We start from the raw sequence: 17,958 nt of genomic DNA, 5'->3' as shown, positions 1-17,958 counted from the left end.
AGATTCTATGCCCAATTCGGATTGCAAATTATTCTACCTCAGCCTCTATCTACTCGAGTTCTTGAGAATTAATATTGATGAAAACATAGGTCTCCCTATGTTGCCATCAATTCCGAATGAGAATGCATATTTGAACCGTGTGGTTAAGCCTATTTACGACCTTTGTGTTGAGGTTGAGGGAAGCATAATGGGAACAACAATTTCAATTGAGAAGAACAACTGTCCCATTTATGCATGTTGTAATAGGTCAGTTTTTCCGATCATAATATCAGTATTCAAATCCTTGGTCTATGGAGGAAGCTCATTTGATTTTCAGGAGTTGAAATCAGCAATACACCAAGTGTTCTCAGTTCCCACTGTGTTTGCATTCACCAAGTGTTCGATGATTGGTCCATGAGAAGCCAAAGTAGAAGGAGGAGTTCATCGTAGAATGGGATATGACAAACAACAAGAATACATGAAGCTATTCAAAGTGGAAGACGATATGTACTCAATCTGCTATAAGTTGGGGTTCTATCGTGTGGGTTTTGGGCAATCATGTATTGTTTTATTTGAAAATTATCTTTTATTTAATGTTTATTTTTTATTTATTGATTTAGATGTTTTTTCGTAAATATTTTTTAAAATTTTATTATAATGATAAAAAATTATTAATTTTAATTAGAAAAGTTTTTTTTTTTTTGAGAAATTAATAGGTAATCATATATTATTTTATTTTCAAAATTATCTTTTATTCAATCCTTTTATAAACATTTTTCAAAATTTTATTTAAATAAAAAATTTATTTTTAGTTTTTTTTAACAATATATATATTCTTTTGAAAAGTTTTTTGTTTATCATACTATTTTCTTTTTGTAATTAAAATTATATATAATTTTTGGTAATTTATTAATATTAAAAATGTTTTTATACTTATACAACATATTATCAAAAACATTATTAGAATCATTTTTTCTGATTCTCATAAAACTGTTTTTCATAAAGACAAAACACTTTTAAGAACAATATTTTTATTAGAATTACTGTCAAATGAACTTTTAGTTATGATTTTTTCTCTCACTAATTTAGAAACGATCTTTAAATTAAAAATTACCTTATGTTTAAGTTTAAAAAAACATGGCTAAATAGACCTTGAAAATAAATAAACTAGGACAAATGAAATTAATTATTGGGACATGAAAATATTATATAAATTCTGGTTAAGTGAAGCCGATGATCTGATATATAGATATACCATACTCATTCTTTAGTCTCGAGACTTTCCTCTCTTTCACCTCTTTTTCTTCTCCTCTTCTCTTTTATGGACCTTATTGTCGTCACGATCTCACCTTCTCGTTCCAAACAAATTTTTTCCCCTGCTAGCTTAGAAAGTGAAAGAAACTGGAGGTAGGAAGCCGAGGCTTTTGTGTCTCATCTATGGTGGCGTCTCCCCGAAGTGGAATCTAGGGCGCGGCGGAAAGAAGGGGAAGTGAAAGGCGGAGGACTTTTGAGTTTTATTGGCCGAGAGGCTAGGGCACGGTGTGATTTGGTTCGATCTCGGTGTGGAAGCTCGGGGAATCAACTTATTGCGTAGTGGTTTTGTGGTTGTGGGATTTTGGAAACCTTAGATTTGGGTCAGGGTTGTGTGGTTGGCTGATTAAGCTAGGGGCGGGGCTGCCCTTGCGATTGACTGGGTTTTCATGCTGTCAAAACCACTGCCTTGGGATCGGAAGGACTTCTTCAAGGAGAGGAGAGGAAGCACGAGAGGTCGGAGTCTTTAAGTTTGCTGCAAGATAGAGGACTCGCATCAGGGTTCTTGGGAGTTTGCTCGCCGGAATCGGCAGACTTGCGCCGTCCTACAGGTGAGTTGAATCCCACCGGGTTCTTGATGATGTCGGTTTTGCTTTATACCAAGAAAAATAGTCGGGTTCTTGGAAAATTTGGTCTCCGAGCCCTTTTGTTTTTTATGAATTGTTCCTTTTTGGTTTTTTAATTTTGAATTTATTCTCTCACGGAAGAAGCACGAGAGGTCTGAGTCTTTAGGTTTGCTGCAAGATAGAGGGACTCGCATCAGGTTCTTGGGAGTTTGCTCGCCGGGATCGGTAGACTTTCGCCCCCCTACAGGTGAGTTATGAATCCGGGTTCTTGATGATTGTGATGAAATTCGTAGGTTTTGGTTTAAACCAAGAATAATAATAGGGTTCTTAGAAAATTGGATCCGAGTCCTTTTGTTTTTATTTTTTATGATTTGTTCTTTTTTGGTTTTTAATTTTTAATTTTTAATTTATTCTCTCCACGGGTCTGATTCTTTGTTTTGGGGAATTAGTTTTTGATGATGATTCTTTCATGGTTATTGTAGATCTGTTTTTTTTAGTCCATTCGGTTTGTTAATGTGCTGTTTAGTTGTGCAGAAATTGTAATTAAAAAAACAGATAGTTTTTTAATCTTTTTAAGTCAAATAAAACTACCTGTAAGAAAGTTCTAGGTTTTGAATTTTTGAAATTTCATCGTGTTCTTTGGTATTTTGATTTACCATGAACTTTTTTTACCTATCAAAAAAAAAAAAAAAAAAGGCTGGGCTAGAAATTCATAGACATCAACTTGCTCAAATCCATGATAGAAACCCTATCAAAGCTAAAGGTAAAAATCCTCTCCCTTCTCATCCTACCATTCATCAATTCAATTATTATAATGATTTTTTTCATGACTAAATGAACAGAAACAGATAAGTAGCAATTTTTAGTGAAAGATAGCCTTGAAAATGGAAGTTTCTGAATCTAGGCTTTGGACAAAAACAGTATCACCATGATCTCTTCTCTCTTTTGAACTTAAAGGTCTAAAGCATGCATAGACTGTTATGTGCGACATATTTTTATGGTGCCAAAAACCTTTATCTTCCAAGAATTAGTGCATAACTATCATGAAATTCAGCAAAATAGAGTATGACTTAATCCACCTGAAAATTCTAGAACTAGAGCTTTGTTTTGTCATTGAGGCATTTTCTAATTCATTACTGAAAATTTTACATTATTATTTATTAGTACAGTATCAACTATCACACAAACTTGTATTTGTCTCTTAGAAGGTTTGAAACCTCTAATTGGTGATACACTCCTTGTTGCAGGGACACTTTTCTTTGCCATGAGCAATGTTGGTGAGGTGGGTAAATATCAATACACTTGAATATGATTGTCACATCATTTGGGGGCTTTTGACTCTGGAAGATTTCTGATTAATGTCATTAAATTTTTTCTTTTTCTTTTGAAACAATATGCCCCTTGAAGACTTGCTTTGAATAAATAAGATTTTAACTTGTTTATCATTGTCTATTGTTGTCTTATTGCATTAGAGAGAAGAAAAAATTACACCTTGATTCCATTATTCTCCTTTTCAATTCTATCTAGTCAACATCCTAAACAATTTATCATCTTTGAAAACTTGAAGACCTTCTACTTCTAGCTTTATCTTGCAGAAGGACAATGATTCCTGATCTATCTGAATGAGGTTTAACACCAAGAACCAGATTAGGCCTTGGACAACTCAGATGGAAATTAAATCTTGTCTGCATCACTGCTCCATCTCCAAATTGACTTGAGCTTTTCTTATTTATTGACATTCTATTTTTGTACAGATTTTTATACACTGGATCTGTAGAAATTATATTGGATATTGCACAAGATCTCCTCATAGCTACTGATCAGTATCTCTTGCAGGGATAAAGCGTCCCTGTGAGTGTACCATTGCCCATGTGAGTTAAGGAGCTCGATTTTTTGGATATGAATTCCTTTACTGCTTTGAATCAGATTGTGGACACCTGGTGACTCTTTTATTTTTATTTTCAAGGATATATCACTGGAAAATGTTTCAAGAATGCATGAGCTTTCAGAAGCCTTCCATGCTATTTCCTTAAGACACACATGCCTCATGTCTATCTTGGAGCAGTTTAGTAAACTGAGTTCTAGGGCCGGGTATGTGATGCTCTCTCTCTCTCTCTCAATCTATTTATATCTGCCATTTCTACTAATAGCTTACTAAGGAAGAAGTTGGAAATACTTTTGGAGTTGTAGGAAGTCTCAATGGAGGCAATTGCCTGGTTGTCCACTCTAAATGAATACCCAACTAACCGAAGCAAAAGGAGGATAGCGCAATGCAAGAAAAAAAAAACTATTTTTAAGTTCAGTGGTCATTTTAGCTCAACATTGGTCTATCACTGGTAGAAACATGCCTCCGAAAATCATGATTTTCCATTGTTAAAAAAAGCCTAACCCACATAATTCGAGGCTATAATACAACTGACATTTGATTCTTGATCTCTAGCTAAATATTTTGTATAGAAAGTGGTAGAAAATAAGGCTGCAGGTTGCTTTCAGAAAATTGGCTGCAGGTTATACATGCTTCATCATGTACTAGAAAAATAAGGCACTAGTAACATATTGATACACTCTGCTCAATTTCTTTTTGTTTTTTTAAAATAGATACTTCTATTTTTATTTTTGTTGTTATCATGAAATGTAGGTTATTTACTTTTTAACTTTGGGTATAAATATACAAAAGGAAATCTATAAGTTGTACCTAATCTTACAGAACTGTAATTTAACTAATACATCATTATTGGGATTGTCTTAATTTTCTGTTTTTTTTTCCTTTCTCTGTTTGAGAACAAGGCTGAAGGTCATTCTGTCCATGATCTTGCTGAGATAGTTGCCCACCTATCTTCATACTTGAAGCATGCTTGACCTAAGTCACCTAGAAAAAAATCAGGACAATAAACCTGGATTCTAACACTTCCTCAGTCCAATAAAAAATTAGAGCTTCTCTAATTGGCTCTATCATGTTACTCTGCATGCCAATAAAGTTTCTGCTTTCCCTTTTGATTAGTTACACAATAATAATAATAATAATAATAATAATAATAATAATAATAATAATAATAATAATAATAAAATTAATTGTAGGGATGGTTCTATCACTGAATCTTTCTGGTTCCAGCTAAACACGTACCACAACTACCATGGATTTAGAAAACCATTAGGATTGGAGAGGTGGCAGAGCTGCCTCCTTCAACATTATTCCCAGCAGCACTGGTGCTGCAAAGGTATTAAAAGGACCTGTATCCATGGATTCAAAACCAATCTTTTGGGTTGTCATGAGCCACATTCAGTTGATGCACTACAGCCGAATCTATGATTCTGTCTTCTCTAGTTGATTTTCTTTGCTGGGAAAGGCAAAGGAATTATTCTGCAAATACCACATTCTAATAGAATGGATGTAGAGCATATGGAAGGGTGGGATTTAGTTATATTGTTGATCAAAATATAAATGTCTTTCTTATAAAGATTAATATTTTTTTCCAACAACCAAGGGTGTTTGATTTTTCTTTTTTCCTTAATTCATATCAATCCCAGTTGAAAGGCACGATGAGTACAGAAGAAACTCAAATTTTATAAAGGAATTCATTTTCCTTGGTGGATGTTTTCCTTCATTCATTAGAGTAACAATGGCCATATTGTTGCATCAAGACACTGGTAAAAGCTAATACAATGATTTGGAATTAATCATCTTTCTTCCACTTTCTGAAAAAATTAATCTAAGAGAGTTGTGTAAATGCAGTATATTACTGACAAGAGTAGCATTTTGCCATTTTTTTTCTTCATGGGATTCTATGCAGAAGAATTAGTGACTTAAATGGAGAGGGTTCCACTTTTCCACCCCTAAGAAGCATGAAAAGAATGTACAGGTTTTAAGTGGTATTTATGATTAAAAAAATGCTCTAAAGCAAAGTAATTCACACTCTCTAGCACTAGTACTTACATGGACTTAGTTTATGTTGCAGGATGTTGAGGGGTTGTAATATCTCAGGACCAATCCCCACATATATAGTAGAGATGACAGAATTGAGATTTTTGTAACTCTACCATGCATTTCTTTTCCTCTTTCTTTTTCTTTTATGGCAAATTTGTTGTCCCTAAATGGTTGGAGTAGTGGATTATGTCAAGTATCATTAGCTTTCTACAGTAAGAACTTGTATTGTGGGCTACCATGTAAGGGGCTTCCTCTTCTTGTTCCTTCCCTTTACCCTTGACCTTTAATCATTAAGGCAAATTGTGCCTTTTTTTTTTTCTACATTTTTATTTTTACATATGAAGGTAGAAAAAGTAGGAAAGACAAATATTTTACAATATGGGCCAAAGCTATATTGGGAGACTGTATGTTGATGGAAATTACCAGCTCCTTTGGGTCTAAACTATATTTTTATCTTTTGACTCCTTAGTTGGAAGCTCTTTTTTCTTTGTCCCTTTTGCGAAGGGATCCTTTCCTCTTGTAATTCATCCCCCCCTCTTATTGAATTTGTTGGGTGGTTTTTCTGTGCCAAAATACTTTTGTGAGATTAAATTGGCCCTCAAATGATAATATACACACCCTGACTTTATTATTATTAAGAATGGGGATAAATGGCTGATCTAGGGGTCAGTAATTCTATGTCTATCAATGAGTTATGCCTCTTTTCTTTACCCTTCTATCTTCAGACTAATGACCTTTTATCTCTTGAGATTTATATTGCACCAAATTCAATTAAGCCATCATTTGGCTGAACTTCTAATTTGGTGCTTTATTATGACATTTGTACTGTTGTTTTCTCACAGAGATCTCAGCTTCAACAAGTTGAACGGAGAGATTCCAAATCTTGATGGCCTAACAAACGTGCAAGTCATGTAAGAAACAGAAACTTAGGACATGTGTAATTGTAATGCATAGAAGTCTTCCCTATCTATGTTGTGTCTATCATAAAAATTGATAGAGGGGTTAAAACTATACACTATTAGTTCATTCTTATAATTGTTTTGGGGTCATACATTTGCCTGGTTATGAGTAGCAGGTATACTCACTTGCCCCCAGCTATATGGGTTATGGAGGTGGCCACAAGTCTGGTGCATTAAGAGACTGCATCACTTGGGGCAAGGGCTTTCAATACCTATGGGGATTACCCTTGTGAAAATTTCAATTTTTTCTCCATCTTCTCCTGCAGAACATCTTGAGATAATAACAAAAGTTGCATTAGTGGTCTAGTGGTAAAATAGTACCCTGCCATAGTTCATAACTAGGTTTAATTCCCTGTCAGTGCATTATTATTTAATAGTTCTTTCTACATCTACATTCATTTTCTTTAATAGGTTTTTCTACATCTACATTCATTATTATTTTGTGCTCCCCATGTTCTGTTACGTTGGAAAGCTTTAACAATAAACCATTTTTGCGTGCCGATTAGGTGTCTGACAGGCAACCGGCTTAATGGAAATATTCTAGATGGAATCAAGGGAAGGCAGAGCCGCACGTATGTTTTTCATCCAGCATCTTGAGTTAATTTTGCTTGAGATTTGATGTCCATCTTTTGTTATCTATTACCTTTGTTTTTATCTACCCAACCATACACAGGTAAGGTTGTACACATGCATACACATGAACTCCCCTGTACGAACACATTCATCTCTGACCTCTATGGAGTTTGATTGCTGATTCTATTCTTGCTATTTGCATCCCTCTATCTGCAATGGGTCAAAGAAATGTTCTCATTAGAAAAGCTCCTAACTATTTGTTAGCTATTAGTTGCAAATTAGATTAAATTCCGCATACAATCTTCTTTAGCACTTATAACTTATACAATTCTTTCATAGTGTTTTGTATATTAGCTTTCATGGAGTTATATTGTGTTTAAAGAGTCATTTATGTTTTTGCAGTGAAATAGATCTTTCTTACAGTAACTTCTCTGAGCAATCTGCACTACCTTCATGTCGAGATAGCTTGCAAGAACTATTTCTTAGTAAACTAAACCTTTTCAAGCTTTAGGCGCAGTTTTTCTTTCATTCACTGCCTACATTAAATTATCTTCTTTTTTGTTTCATTAGGAACTTGTTCAAAAGCTTTTTTGAGGAGGGGAACTTGTAAGCTTTTTACTTTATAATTTGTGTGTGAAGGGAAGCAATTTGTATATGTTTTATCTTGCACAACATTGATTCTTTTCTTTTCTTTTCTTTCTTTTTTGGACCAATGCTACATTAATTCAGAGAACTTGGTGGGTGCCTGGAAAACTATCCTTGTCAAAAAAGTGAGTACATAAAATGTGAGGTGAATTTCTCAGTTATTTTATCCTAGATGATTGGGACTTATCTTTGGTATTGAAATGAAATTATATCATCTCATCAAGGACATAAAATTTAGTTTTATTTATTTATATATTTATATATTTATTTATGTTTAATAACTGATCATCGTCTATAACTTTTCTGTTTTCTTAAGATCGTTATTCATTGCATATAAATTGTGGTGGAGAGAAATCTACTGTTGGAAATGTTGTTTATGAAGGGGATCAATATGAAGGAGGTGCAGCAAAATTTCATCCTATGACTGATTATTGGGGATTTAGTAGCACTGGACACTTCTAGGATCATAACAGAACCATAAATGATTACATAGCACAAAATGTATCCGTACTTGGAATGAACCACTCTGGGTTGTACACCAGAGCACGACTTTCTCCTCTATCTTTTACTTACTATGGGCGCTGCTTAGCAGATGGGAACTATACAGTAAAAATTCACTTTGCAGAGATAATTATCAGAGGCAATAAATCCTTTCATAGCCTTGGTAGACATATTTTTAATGTTTATATTCAGGTACTCATAATAGGAAAAATTAGATTGGTGCTTGGTTTGTTATAGAAGGTTAGTTGATTTAATTAGTTAATTGCAGGGAAAGTTGGAATCGGAGGATTTTGATATTGTACAAGCAGCACAAGGGGTTGAAAAGGTAGTTGTAAAAGAATTTAAAGCAGTTGTGAAGAATAAAACTTTAGAGGTCCGCTTTCATTGGGCTAGCAAGGGGACAACAGCTATACCAAGCAGAGGAACTTATGGTCCTCTCATATTAGCTATTTCTGTGGAATCTGGTGAGTTTAGGCCTTATTCATTCCTAGTGAAATATCATAGTCTTTCTCTTTCATAGTTAAGTTGGATGTGCCTTTTTGTTGCCCAACTTGTTCTGCTATGACAAATAACTATAAAGTTATTCTGTTAAATTATGAAATCAATAGTTTTGTAACCTCAGACAGTTATTTAACAACTTCATGAAAACCAGCTCAATTCCTCTATTTTATTTTATTTTTCTAACCAATTTACTCCCTGATATATGCAATGCTAAAGAAATCTTATTATAGAAAACATCAATTGAATGGAATTGTGTGCTAAGCATAGCATTCAAGCTAACACTGTTGTTTTTATTTTTGATATATTTCAAGCCTCTTTCTAATGGAAAAAAGAAGATACTCATTGCAGTTCTAGTTTCAGTATTGGTTTTCATTTTCACAATTTTGGGCCTTATTTTCTGGAAATGCTACTTTGGACAGAGAACATCAAGTGAACAAGGTAATGTAAATCTATGACACAAGCTTTGGTGTGACCATGTGAGAAGGATAATAAATAAGTATGTTTCCCAACTATTGCAGGAAGTAGGAAGAATTTGTGGCAACTTGAATATAATTATAAGTAGCCGATAGACTCAAACTGGCCATGACCTAAATAAAAAATAATCATCTGGAAAACATAAGAATACATTATCACCAGACACTCAAACGTTGGAGGAAAAATTTCTTGGACAATGAGAGGTAAGAAGCATAAACTCTACACCAAAAGATGTATTATGTGCAGCAACTAGTTGAATCAAGAAGCCTTCCTCTTCCAGTAAACAGGTTTTTTGGGATATATATTACCAAAATGAAATATTTGATTAAAAGGATTTTGAGCACATGCCCTTGGAAGAAGACAAATCAAAACCTAGCATTAGACATTATTTTCAAGTTATTTCATATTTATAGCTTGTTGGGTATTATAAATGAAAAGGTTTGCAATAGGTTTGGTGGAGTCACATGTATTGTTTATACTATTGTTTTAATTCTATTTTCATCTATCATGTGCTAATATGGCAACTTATTATCGTGTCAGGTTTTAATGCATGACTTCATTATAAGATATAATGTCATGGCACCTACGCTTGGACTAGTCTCTTATTTACCCATATTGGAGACATACTTCATTAATAACCTAGCAAGGTATTAAGTTGTTCTTGCATTACCTCATTTGCAGTTTATTTTTTTAATAACTGGTGTATTTTTTTTCACACTAACGAAAACCAGTGTAAGGAGTTTGCAACTGGAATTCAAGTCTTGCATTGAGGAGTTTGAGAAGCTTGACAAATTCCATATGGGACAAATGGAAGAAGAGGTTACGGCAAGAAATGCCCACATACATCAACAGAAAGTTGGTAGTTTGGAATGTTTTATGGTAGCTAAGAGCAGTGCAGAAGAATTTTCAAAAACTGATATTGTTGAAGGTATGTGCATTAGTCCTTTGCTTCGCTTGATTTGATATGCACTTTGATTCTATAGTTGCTTGATCTGTTCCTTGTGTCTTCTTGAAAATTTATTCACTTTCCAAGTTAGGTTCAAATATCTATTTTATTCTCATTAGTCATTTTTCTAAGTAAAGATATTGACATTAGTTATTTTGTATAGACCATTTTTTTTTTAGGATTTTAATCTTTTTTTCTTCTTATGCAAATAGATGTATTATTTGATCTCTCTTGGAAAGAGCTTTTCTGTCTCGAAGAGTAAGACGTGTTTGATCATGTATGTTTATTAATCAAAGGTTTCTCTAGTCTCACTATCTTGTAAATTAAATCTTGGGGAGAGTCCTAGGCCCAATCTGAGCGTTCTTCCAAAGGTGGATACTCCATCTCGAGTTACTTACGATTTGTTGATAATGTATTGATCCTTGATTGGGTAGCCTCACATTGGATTGCTTTTAAAACCTATACTTTTTTGCTTCTCAATATTGTCCTCATTTTGGGGTCTAATATTGGTTTCAAAACTCCAAGGTTGCTTGAACTGCATGCTTGAATCGGATGCATTACTCTTACAAGTTTTCTAAAGAGCGAAAGAAAAACCTATTGTCTAATAATGAGACCCTGATATTTGACATTCTGAAAAGCTTAATCACCGGTTTTTGGCTGCTAGATAACTTATGGTATGCGGTTACTGATAATGTTATTGATTTTATTTATGCAATTCATCCAACTATTGAAACCTTAGTTGTTGACTTGAGGAAAATGTCTCTTAGTTTCAAAATTACATTGAAAGTGGTACCATGTGTCCTTTCAACTGTTCTTGTAACAAAACTTAGTAGATATTTATTCATTATGTTCCATGTTGCTATTAACCAATTGACGCATATGGTGTCATGTATCCAAATGGAAATCTTAATTGATGGTTTTGGCTGCCAGGAAACATAATGGTATGCTGTTGCTGATAATGTTATTGTTGCTATTTATGCTACTCATCCAACTCCTATGGAGAAATATGGAAGTTGTGGTTGAAAAGGTTTGCAATAGGTTTGGTGGAGTCACATGTATTGTTTATATTATTGTTTTAATTCTATTTTCATCTATCATGTGCTAATATGACAACTTATTATCATGTCAGGTTTTAATGCATGACTTCATTATAAGATATAATGTCATGGCACCTACGCTTGGACTAGTCTCTTATTTACCCATATTGGAGACATACTTCATTAATAACCTAGCAAGGTATTAAGTTGTTCTTGCATTACCTCATTTGCAATTTATTTTTTTAATAATTGGTGTATTTTTTTCACACTAACGAAAACCAGAGTAAGGAGTTTGCAACTGGAACTCAAGTCTCGCATTGAGGAGTTTGAGAAGCTTGACAAATTCCATATGGAACAAATGGAAGAAGAGGTTACTGCAAGAAATGCCCACATACATCAACAAAAAGTTGGTAGCTTGGAATGTTTTATGGTAGCTAAGAGCAGTGCAGAAGAATTTTCAAAAATTGATATTGTTGAAGGTATGTGCATTAGTCCTTTGCTTCACTTGATTTGATATGCACTTTGATTCTATAGTTGCTTGATCTGTTCCTTGTGTCTTCTTGAAAATTTATTCACTTTCCAAGTTAGATTCAAATATCTATTTTACTCTCATTAGTCATTTTTCTAGTAATATTTATTTATTATAATATTGAAATTTCTATTTATAAAAGTTTATAGTAAAATATAAACAATTTATTTAGGAGGCGTTGGGATATACTTCTCAAAGAAAACAAATTTTTTTTTTTTTTCTCTTTTGGGTCCTTGGGCTATTTAGGATGAGGTTAAAAAAATAATTGGAGGGTCCAACTAAAAATACAAGCCCATTGGGTCCTTTCATTTCAACAAACAAAAGACTGAAAATGACCAACTAAAATGCAAGTCCATTGGGTACTTTCATTCCGTTGGTTGGATGCCTATTATGAAGAATTTAATTCTTAGCCCAACCTGGTCCAGATATTTTTAAGGGGTTTGGGTTCGAGCTTCGTTTTTATTCGAGGTGAGGCTCAAAATTCAAGTTGGGCAAGCCAATGGCCGAATTTAGGTTAGAAATAAATTTGGCACAACCCGGGTACATGGTGATTAAATTTTTAGCTTAAATATCAATTACAATACTTTAACTTAAACAAATTGAAGGGAAAAAAAAAAAGAAAAAAAAAACCCAATTTGTGTCCCATATTAAATTTTCAAAAAATTATTTATATTTTAAATTATTATTTAATATAAAAAAATAATTAAAAACACCTAAGATTTATTCTAAAAATAATAATTTATTTTTAAAACAAAAATTTAAAAATAATAATTAAAAACATTTTTTTATATTTTTTAAACAATTTTTAAAATTAAAATGAAATAAAAAATAATTTTTAGAAACACAAGTAGGAATTGTTTCCATCTATTTTTTTTTAAATAAAAATAAAAATATGGGTATGTTTGATTATGTTTTTTAAAACTTGTTTTTAAGGTAAAGAATAAAAAATAGTTTTTTGCTATTGCATGCATGTGGCCCTATACTTGCAATGAGAGGCATAAATCATGGTAGTAGCAGACAAATCTTAATCCTCCCAAATCATAGTAGTGGTAGATAAATCATACATTTGTGATTACATATAATTAGACAAATAAATAAATGGGGGAGTGATTTCAACTCGAGACCCCTAAATAACCTAAAATCTGATTATGTTAAGTAATCAATTTTCCTTAAAGTTTTAAGTTATCAAGAATTGGACCCATATTTTGTATATCATATTCTAACAAAAGCAATATTAGTCTAGGTTAGGCTAATCTACATAGGTGGTTTAAAAATATTCTTGGCCCCTGACCTCCAAACCGGTTTCTCCTATTGGCAAGAAATAAGTATAATGACCAAAGAACTTGCTATAATCCTTGGTCTAATTGAAATGTAAGTTGGCATTCCATGAATTGTTTGGGGGAATATAATTGAATTTCATTTATTCTTGTATTTGGGAATTTAAGCCAGGCAAGGCATAATAAGTTTTTGTGAGCATGTTAGATACATTAAAAATCAATACATGAGGAAGTTCAAATATGATCATTAAAAAACAGGAACTAGAAAAAAGGTATTAGAATGTGCAGTAAATTGCAAGATACAATCTTTTGTGTTTGAATTGTTCAAAGGAAGGGATGTAAGCATGGAATCCTATGAATATACAAGCTTTCTAGTTGTCTTACCCTCAAACCCCCTCTTATTATGGGATGTTAGTTCCTTTCCTTAATAAATTTTTTCTATTTACTTCAAACCTCCTCTTATTATGGGGATGTTAGTTCCTTTCCTTAATTTTTTTTTTATTTACTCTAAATTCTTGTTTCATGCAGTATTGTTTTCTGGTTGGAAATTTATGTGACATGGTCAATGCACAACTAACATGATTTCCTATTTAAGATTTTTTTTCTTTGAACCAATGATTGCATAAGAATAACCCATTACAATTTAACCTTTTTTTATGTCTAGCATGGACACATTGAAGAGACATCTTCCTATTTCTGGACTAGAGGGGCTTCATGAGCTAAGGAAAATTGTTGAAGGTTTGAGGAAAAGATTTATTCTACTGCCACAAGCCAGGTATATCCATCATGCTAGTATTTACTCAACCATTCCTCAAGACCTATGAACATTTTTTGTATCTATCCTTAGTGTAAAAGATTAAAGTGCAAAACTTGATATTATCTTATCTCTTTTTTGACCTTAAATCATCTATCATCTTCTCGACTAAATCATTCACTACAAGAAAAAAGGTCTTCATTGACAGTTTTTCATCGTCAAGATAAGGTATATCTGTTAAGGTAGATCAGTATTCACATATGTCGTCTATGCCAGTGTCATTTTTTGTATCTATCCTTAGTGTAAAAGATTAAAGTGCAAAACTTGATATTTTCTTATCTTACTTTATCTTCAATAATTTGATGAATTGATATATTTTTATTTTTACTTCTAATTCAGTCTGATTACTTTTGAAAAATATCTTTGAAGATGTTGACAATGGAAACAAAATCTTTTAATGCTACAACCAATTCTCTGCCATCCAACTCTACTGGTCACAACAAAAAATCCCCTAATGACAAGAAATCCCCTGCTAGGAAAAAGGCCCTCAGATCCAGGTAACAATATGAAGAAGTAATGTATTTTTTTTTTATGAAATGCAACAATCAAAATTTTGCTTCTATGAACTGCAACAGTGGAAATTTTGCATTTTATGAAATGCAATGGTGGAAATTTTGCTTTTATGAAATGCCACAATAGAAGTTTAGCTAACACATCAATATATTCTTCTTTCATTTTGTAGTTACACTAGACATGCATTACATTTATTGTGTGCACCCATGTATTATATGTGTACATACGTGTATAATTCTTTTTCTATTTCCATGGCTACACATTCCTCTTGTTAGGCAATAAAAAATTTGTGGCTGAGCTTAATTTATGCAGGACGATTTGTATTGAATAGGGTATGGAAGCAGTCAATGATTGCTTCTTTCCTCCCTTCCTTTGGGTTGGAGGGATAGGGTTATGGAAAGGAGTATCGAATTAATTGGAGCAATGGTCTATGATTTGAGCTCTTAGAAGCGCAAAGGAGGGGTGCGCATGGGAGTAGCTTGCTACTTCTTCTTTTTCCCCTTTCCTTTGGATTGGATTAGGGGGTAGGGATAGGGTTGTGTGTTAGCATCTTGACTTGGATGATGTGGTACCAAGGTCGCATTGGATGACGCTTTGCACCCACGAGTGCCTATTCAGCATGCAAGTTGATGGACCAAAGTTTGATGAGAGATCATGTGAAGGCTTGGTTGCCACTCAAGCAGACAGCAGACGACATGCAGACTAGCTTGTGGGGCAACTTGACTTAGCCAAAATTCAAGTGTTTGATTATAGGTCGCTAGTAGTTCCCTTCAAAGAAATGGTCTTGAGAATGGTTTCCATGAGGAATTATAATTTCTTTAGATTTTTCATTTTTTTAGAAAATTATGCGTACTCAAGCACCTATGATGCGTCTCGGTATTTTTTCATTTGAATGATAAATCATTCCATATATTGTAATGGAGGTTGAGATCATGCCCTCATTTAAATGATAAATCTCACTCATTTTATAAATTGGACAATAAGGAACCACCTTCCATTTAGTCATCTTAAGTTCATGGCACAAGAGAGCTAATTCTGTTGGTTAAAATGATAAGCCAGAAAAACAATGTAGTTCTCATAATCCCATGAACCCTTGGAAGTTGTCATCACCTATCTCAGTATGTCCTTCAAAATGCCACACACCAAGCAATTAGCCTATAGAGATCCCTGTGGTGATTTTTTACTTATCAAGAAATCCATGGCCACCATCCCATGAATCTAGAACCTCAAACTACAGTCCTCTTTCATGTTACTCTACGAGCAGGAATGTTCACCAGACCTCTAAGATGCGTCAACATTAAAGGAATTTGTCATTTAATATGGTAAGAGGCAAGTGGAGGAAAACAATCTCAACAAAAGATTTAGCCATTGGTAAATTCTGTAACCACCAACATTTTTAGTTCCATTAACTAAAATGGAAAACCAAGCTAGAGAGATGTTGTGATATCCTATATCAATTTGGGGAAGAGGCTCTTGACACTATATATGCATAGGGACTATTTGTTCCATGCCAAGTCATGGAAGCATTTTGATGATTTTGAATTCATTATGGTTTTGGGCTGATAATTCTTTTGGTTTTTGCAATTTCTTATTAAGTAGTATAAGTTGGATGCACTATGGATATCGCTTCGATTTGTAATAATGCAAATCCCTTCAATTTGTAATTGTTGTCGTTATGGTGTGGGCCATAGCCTTGAAATTACTTATATTTGTAGGTTTTGAATAGGGACTATTTGTTCCATGCCAAGTCATGATAACATTTTCATGATTTTGAATTCATTATGGTTTTGGGCTAATAATTCTATTGGTTTCTGCTATTTCTTAAGTAGTATAAGTTGGATGCACTATGGAAACCACTTAAATTTGTAATAGTGCAAATCCCTTCAATTTGTAACTGTTGTTGTTATGGTGTGGGCCATAGCCTTGAAATTTACTTATATTTGTAGGTTTTGAATAGGGACTATTTGTTCCATGCCAAGTCATGATAACATTTTCATGATTTTGAATTCATTATGGTTTTGGGCTAATAATTCTATTGGTTTCTGCTATTTCTTAAGTAGTATAAGTTGGATGTACTATGGAAACCACTTAAATTTGTAATAGTGCAAATCCCTTCAATTTGTAACTGTTGTCATTATAGTGTGGGGCATAGCCTTGAGATTTATTTGTATTCTTAGGTTTTTTTTTAACAGAGACTATTTGTTCCATGTCAAGTCCTGTTTTCATGATTTTGAATTCATTATGGTTTTGGGCTGATCATTCTTTTGGTTTCTGCATGAAATAATATGATGTGGGATATGAGATTGACATCTAATAGTAACTGATATTTTTTTTTACTTTTCTGCCTTAATATGAATCATTTTTTCCCGGCGCATGGATATGAGCATGTTTTGTTTGATTTGAAGATACTTGATTTATAAGTACTTCTACAAAAGAATTGTATGTCATTCAATATAATGAAATTAAACTTAAGTATTTGTTATTATGAAGATTGAGTTAAGTGTTATTTGTACAACTTGTTTGGTTACCTATATTGACAGTTGTGACCTTATTTATGTGGGATTGTAGTTCAATTGGTCAGTGCAATGCCTTTGCAAGGCAGAAGCTGCGGGTTCAAGCCCCGTCAATCCCAACTAGACTAATGATAGGGTTGTGGGTCAAATGTTCTAGGAGTCATTCTCTTTTCATAATGTTCTTTTTTCTCTTTTATGTTACTTCGCTCAATTGCATTCTTATCTTACTAGATAATGTATTTGGGTTGTTCGAAATTTTCTTTTATTTATTTATTTTTCTTTTTTTTTTCTCATAGACTGGCTTGATTTCTTGTACTTGACTTTGTACCTAGGTTTGAGTTATGAAAATCATGTATGTGGCAGTTTGTGGTTAAGAAATCATTGAAAGTCGTCTTATTGAATCATTGATATGCTAAAAAAACTCTTCACTTATGCCATTGTATTTTAAGCAGTTTGTGTTGTAGAATTGCTTTGTCTTTGATGGTAGATTTGTGTCACTTTCAAAAAAATTTCGTCCCTACACAATCATTGTTGTATACCCTGTGCAACAAGAAAGAAATGATGTGTTTATATTTTTTTGTTAATAGTTGTTGTGATTCACACAATAATGAGTTACACTATGTGGTTAGGTTCAATAAGGGTGTTGGAAGTCTTAAAATGTGATTGCATTAAGTTTGCTTTGGTTTGTTAACCTAAAACCCATGTTAGTTATTGGCGATTTAGGTCAATTTCCAACTGTAGCTTGATGTCTTACTCTATAAGGAATAGAAAGAGGTGAACAAGGGTCCCACTAGGATTTCCCTTATGTAAACTGCATGCTTTAATTAATATTTAAATCGGCTATTAACAAAAGAAGAGGAAAAAAGGAAGCACTAAATCATAGTGGTAGAGCCAA

At 33.3% G+C, this 17,958-nt stretch overlaps 1 protein-coding gene and 1 long non-coding RNA gene across 6 annotated transcripts in view; both read left to right on the top strand.

Annotated features, from left to right (window-relative positions):
- Window positions 1–1,223: 1,223 nt before the first annotated feature.
- LOC104878068 (probable LRR receptor-like serine/threonine-protein kinase At1g53420) overlaps window positions 1,224–17,958 on the top strand; it is a 58,931-nt gene continuing 42,196 nt past the window's right edge. Inside the window, exons 1-9 of one of the 5 annotated variants that reach the window (XM_059736975.1) lie at window positions 1,225–1,841; window positions 1,998–3,133; window positions 3,693–3,727; window positions 3,823–3,947; window positions 6,624–6,692; window positions 7,247–7,312; window positions 8,043–8,083; window positions 8,275–8,923; window positions 9,975–10,147. In XM_059736975.1, coding sequence (XP_059592958.1) covers window positions 3,121–3,133; window positions 3,693–3,727; window positions 3,823–3,947; window positions 6,624–6,692; window positions 7,247–7,312; window positions 8,043–8,083; window positions 8,275–8,420 — 495 coding nt within the window. In that variant the 5' untranslated portion in view covers window positions 1,225–1,841; window positions 1,998–3,120 and the 3' untranslated portion in view covers window positions 8,421–8,923; window positions 9,975–10,147. Of the gene's footprint in view, window positions 1,842–1,997; window positions 3,139–3,610; window positions 3,728–3,822; window positions 3,948–5,384; window positions 5,885–6,623; window positions 6,693–7,246; window positions 7,791–8,042; window positions 8,084–8,274; window positions 8,924–9,974; window positions 10,148–17,958 lie in introns of those variants that run through there. The other 4 variants (XR_002029372.2, XR_002029371.2, XM_059736976.1 and 1 more) reach the window with 4 other exon arrangements.
- Window positions 8,930–14,122, top strand: LOC100855068 (uncharacterized). The gene is made up of 3 exons (XR_009465701.1): window positions 8,930–9,637; window positions 11,700–11,896; window positions 13,888–14,122. It is a non-coding gene; the product is annotated as an uncharacterized LOC100855068 (long non-coding RNA).

Source organism: Vitis vinifera, chromosome 5, assembly GCF_030704535.1.
Source record: "Vitis vinifera cultivar Pinot Noir 40024 chromosome 5, ASM3070453v1".
NCBI lineage: Eukaryota > Viridiplantae > Streptophyta > Magnoliopsida > Vitales > Vitaceae > Vitis > Vitis vinifera.
Note: the sequence above shows the minus strand (reverse complement) of the source record. Positions and strands in the feature narration are given on the sequence as shown.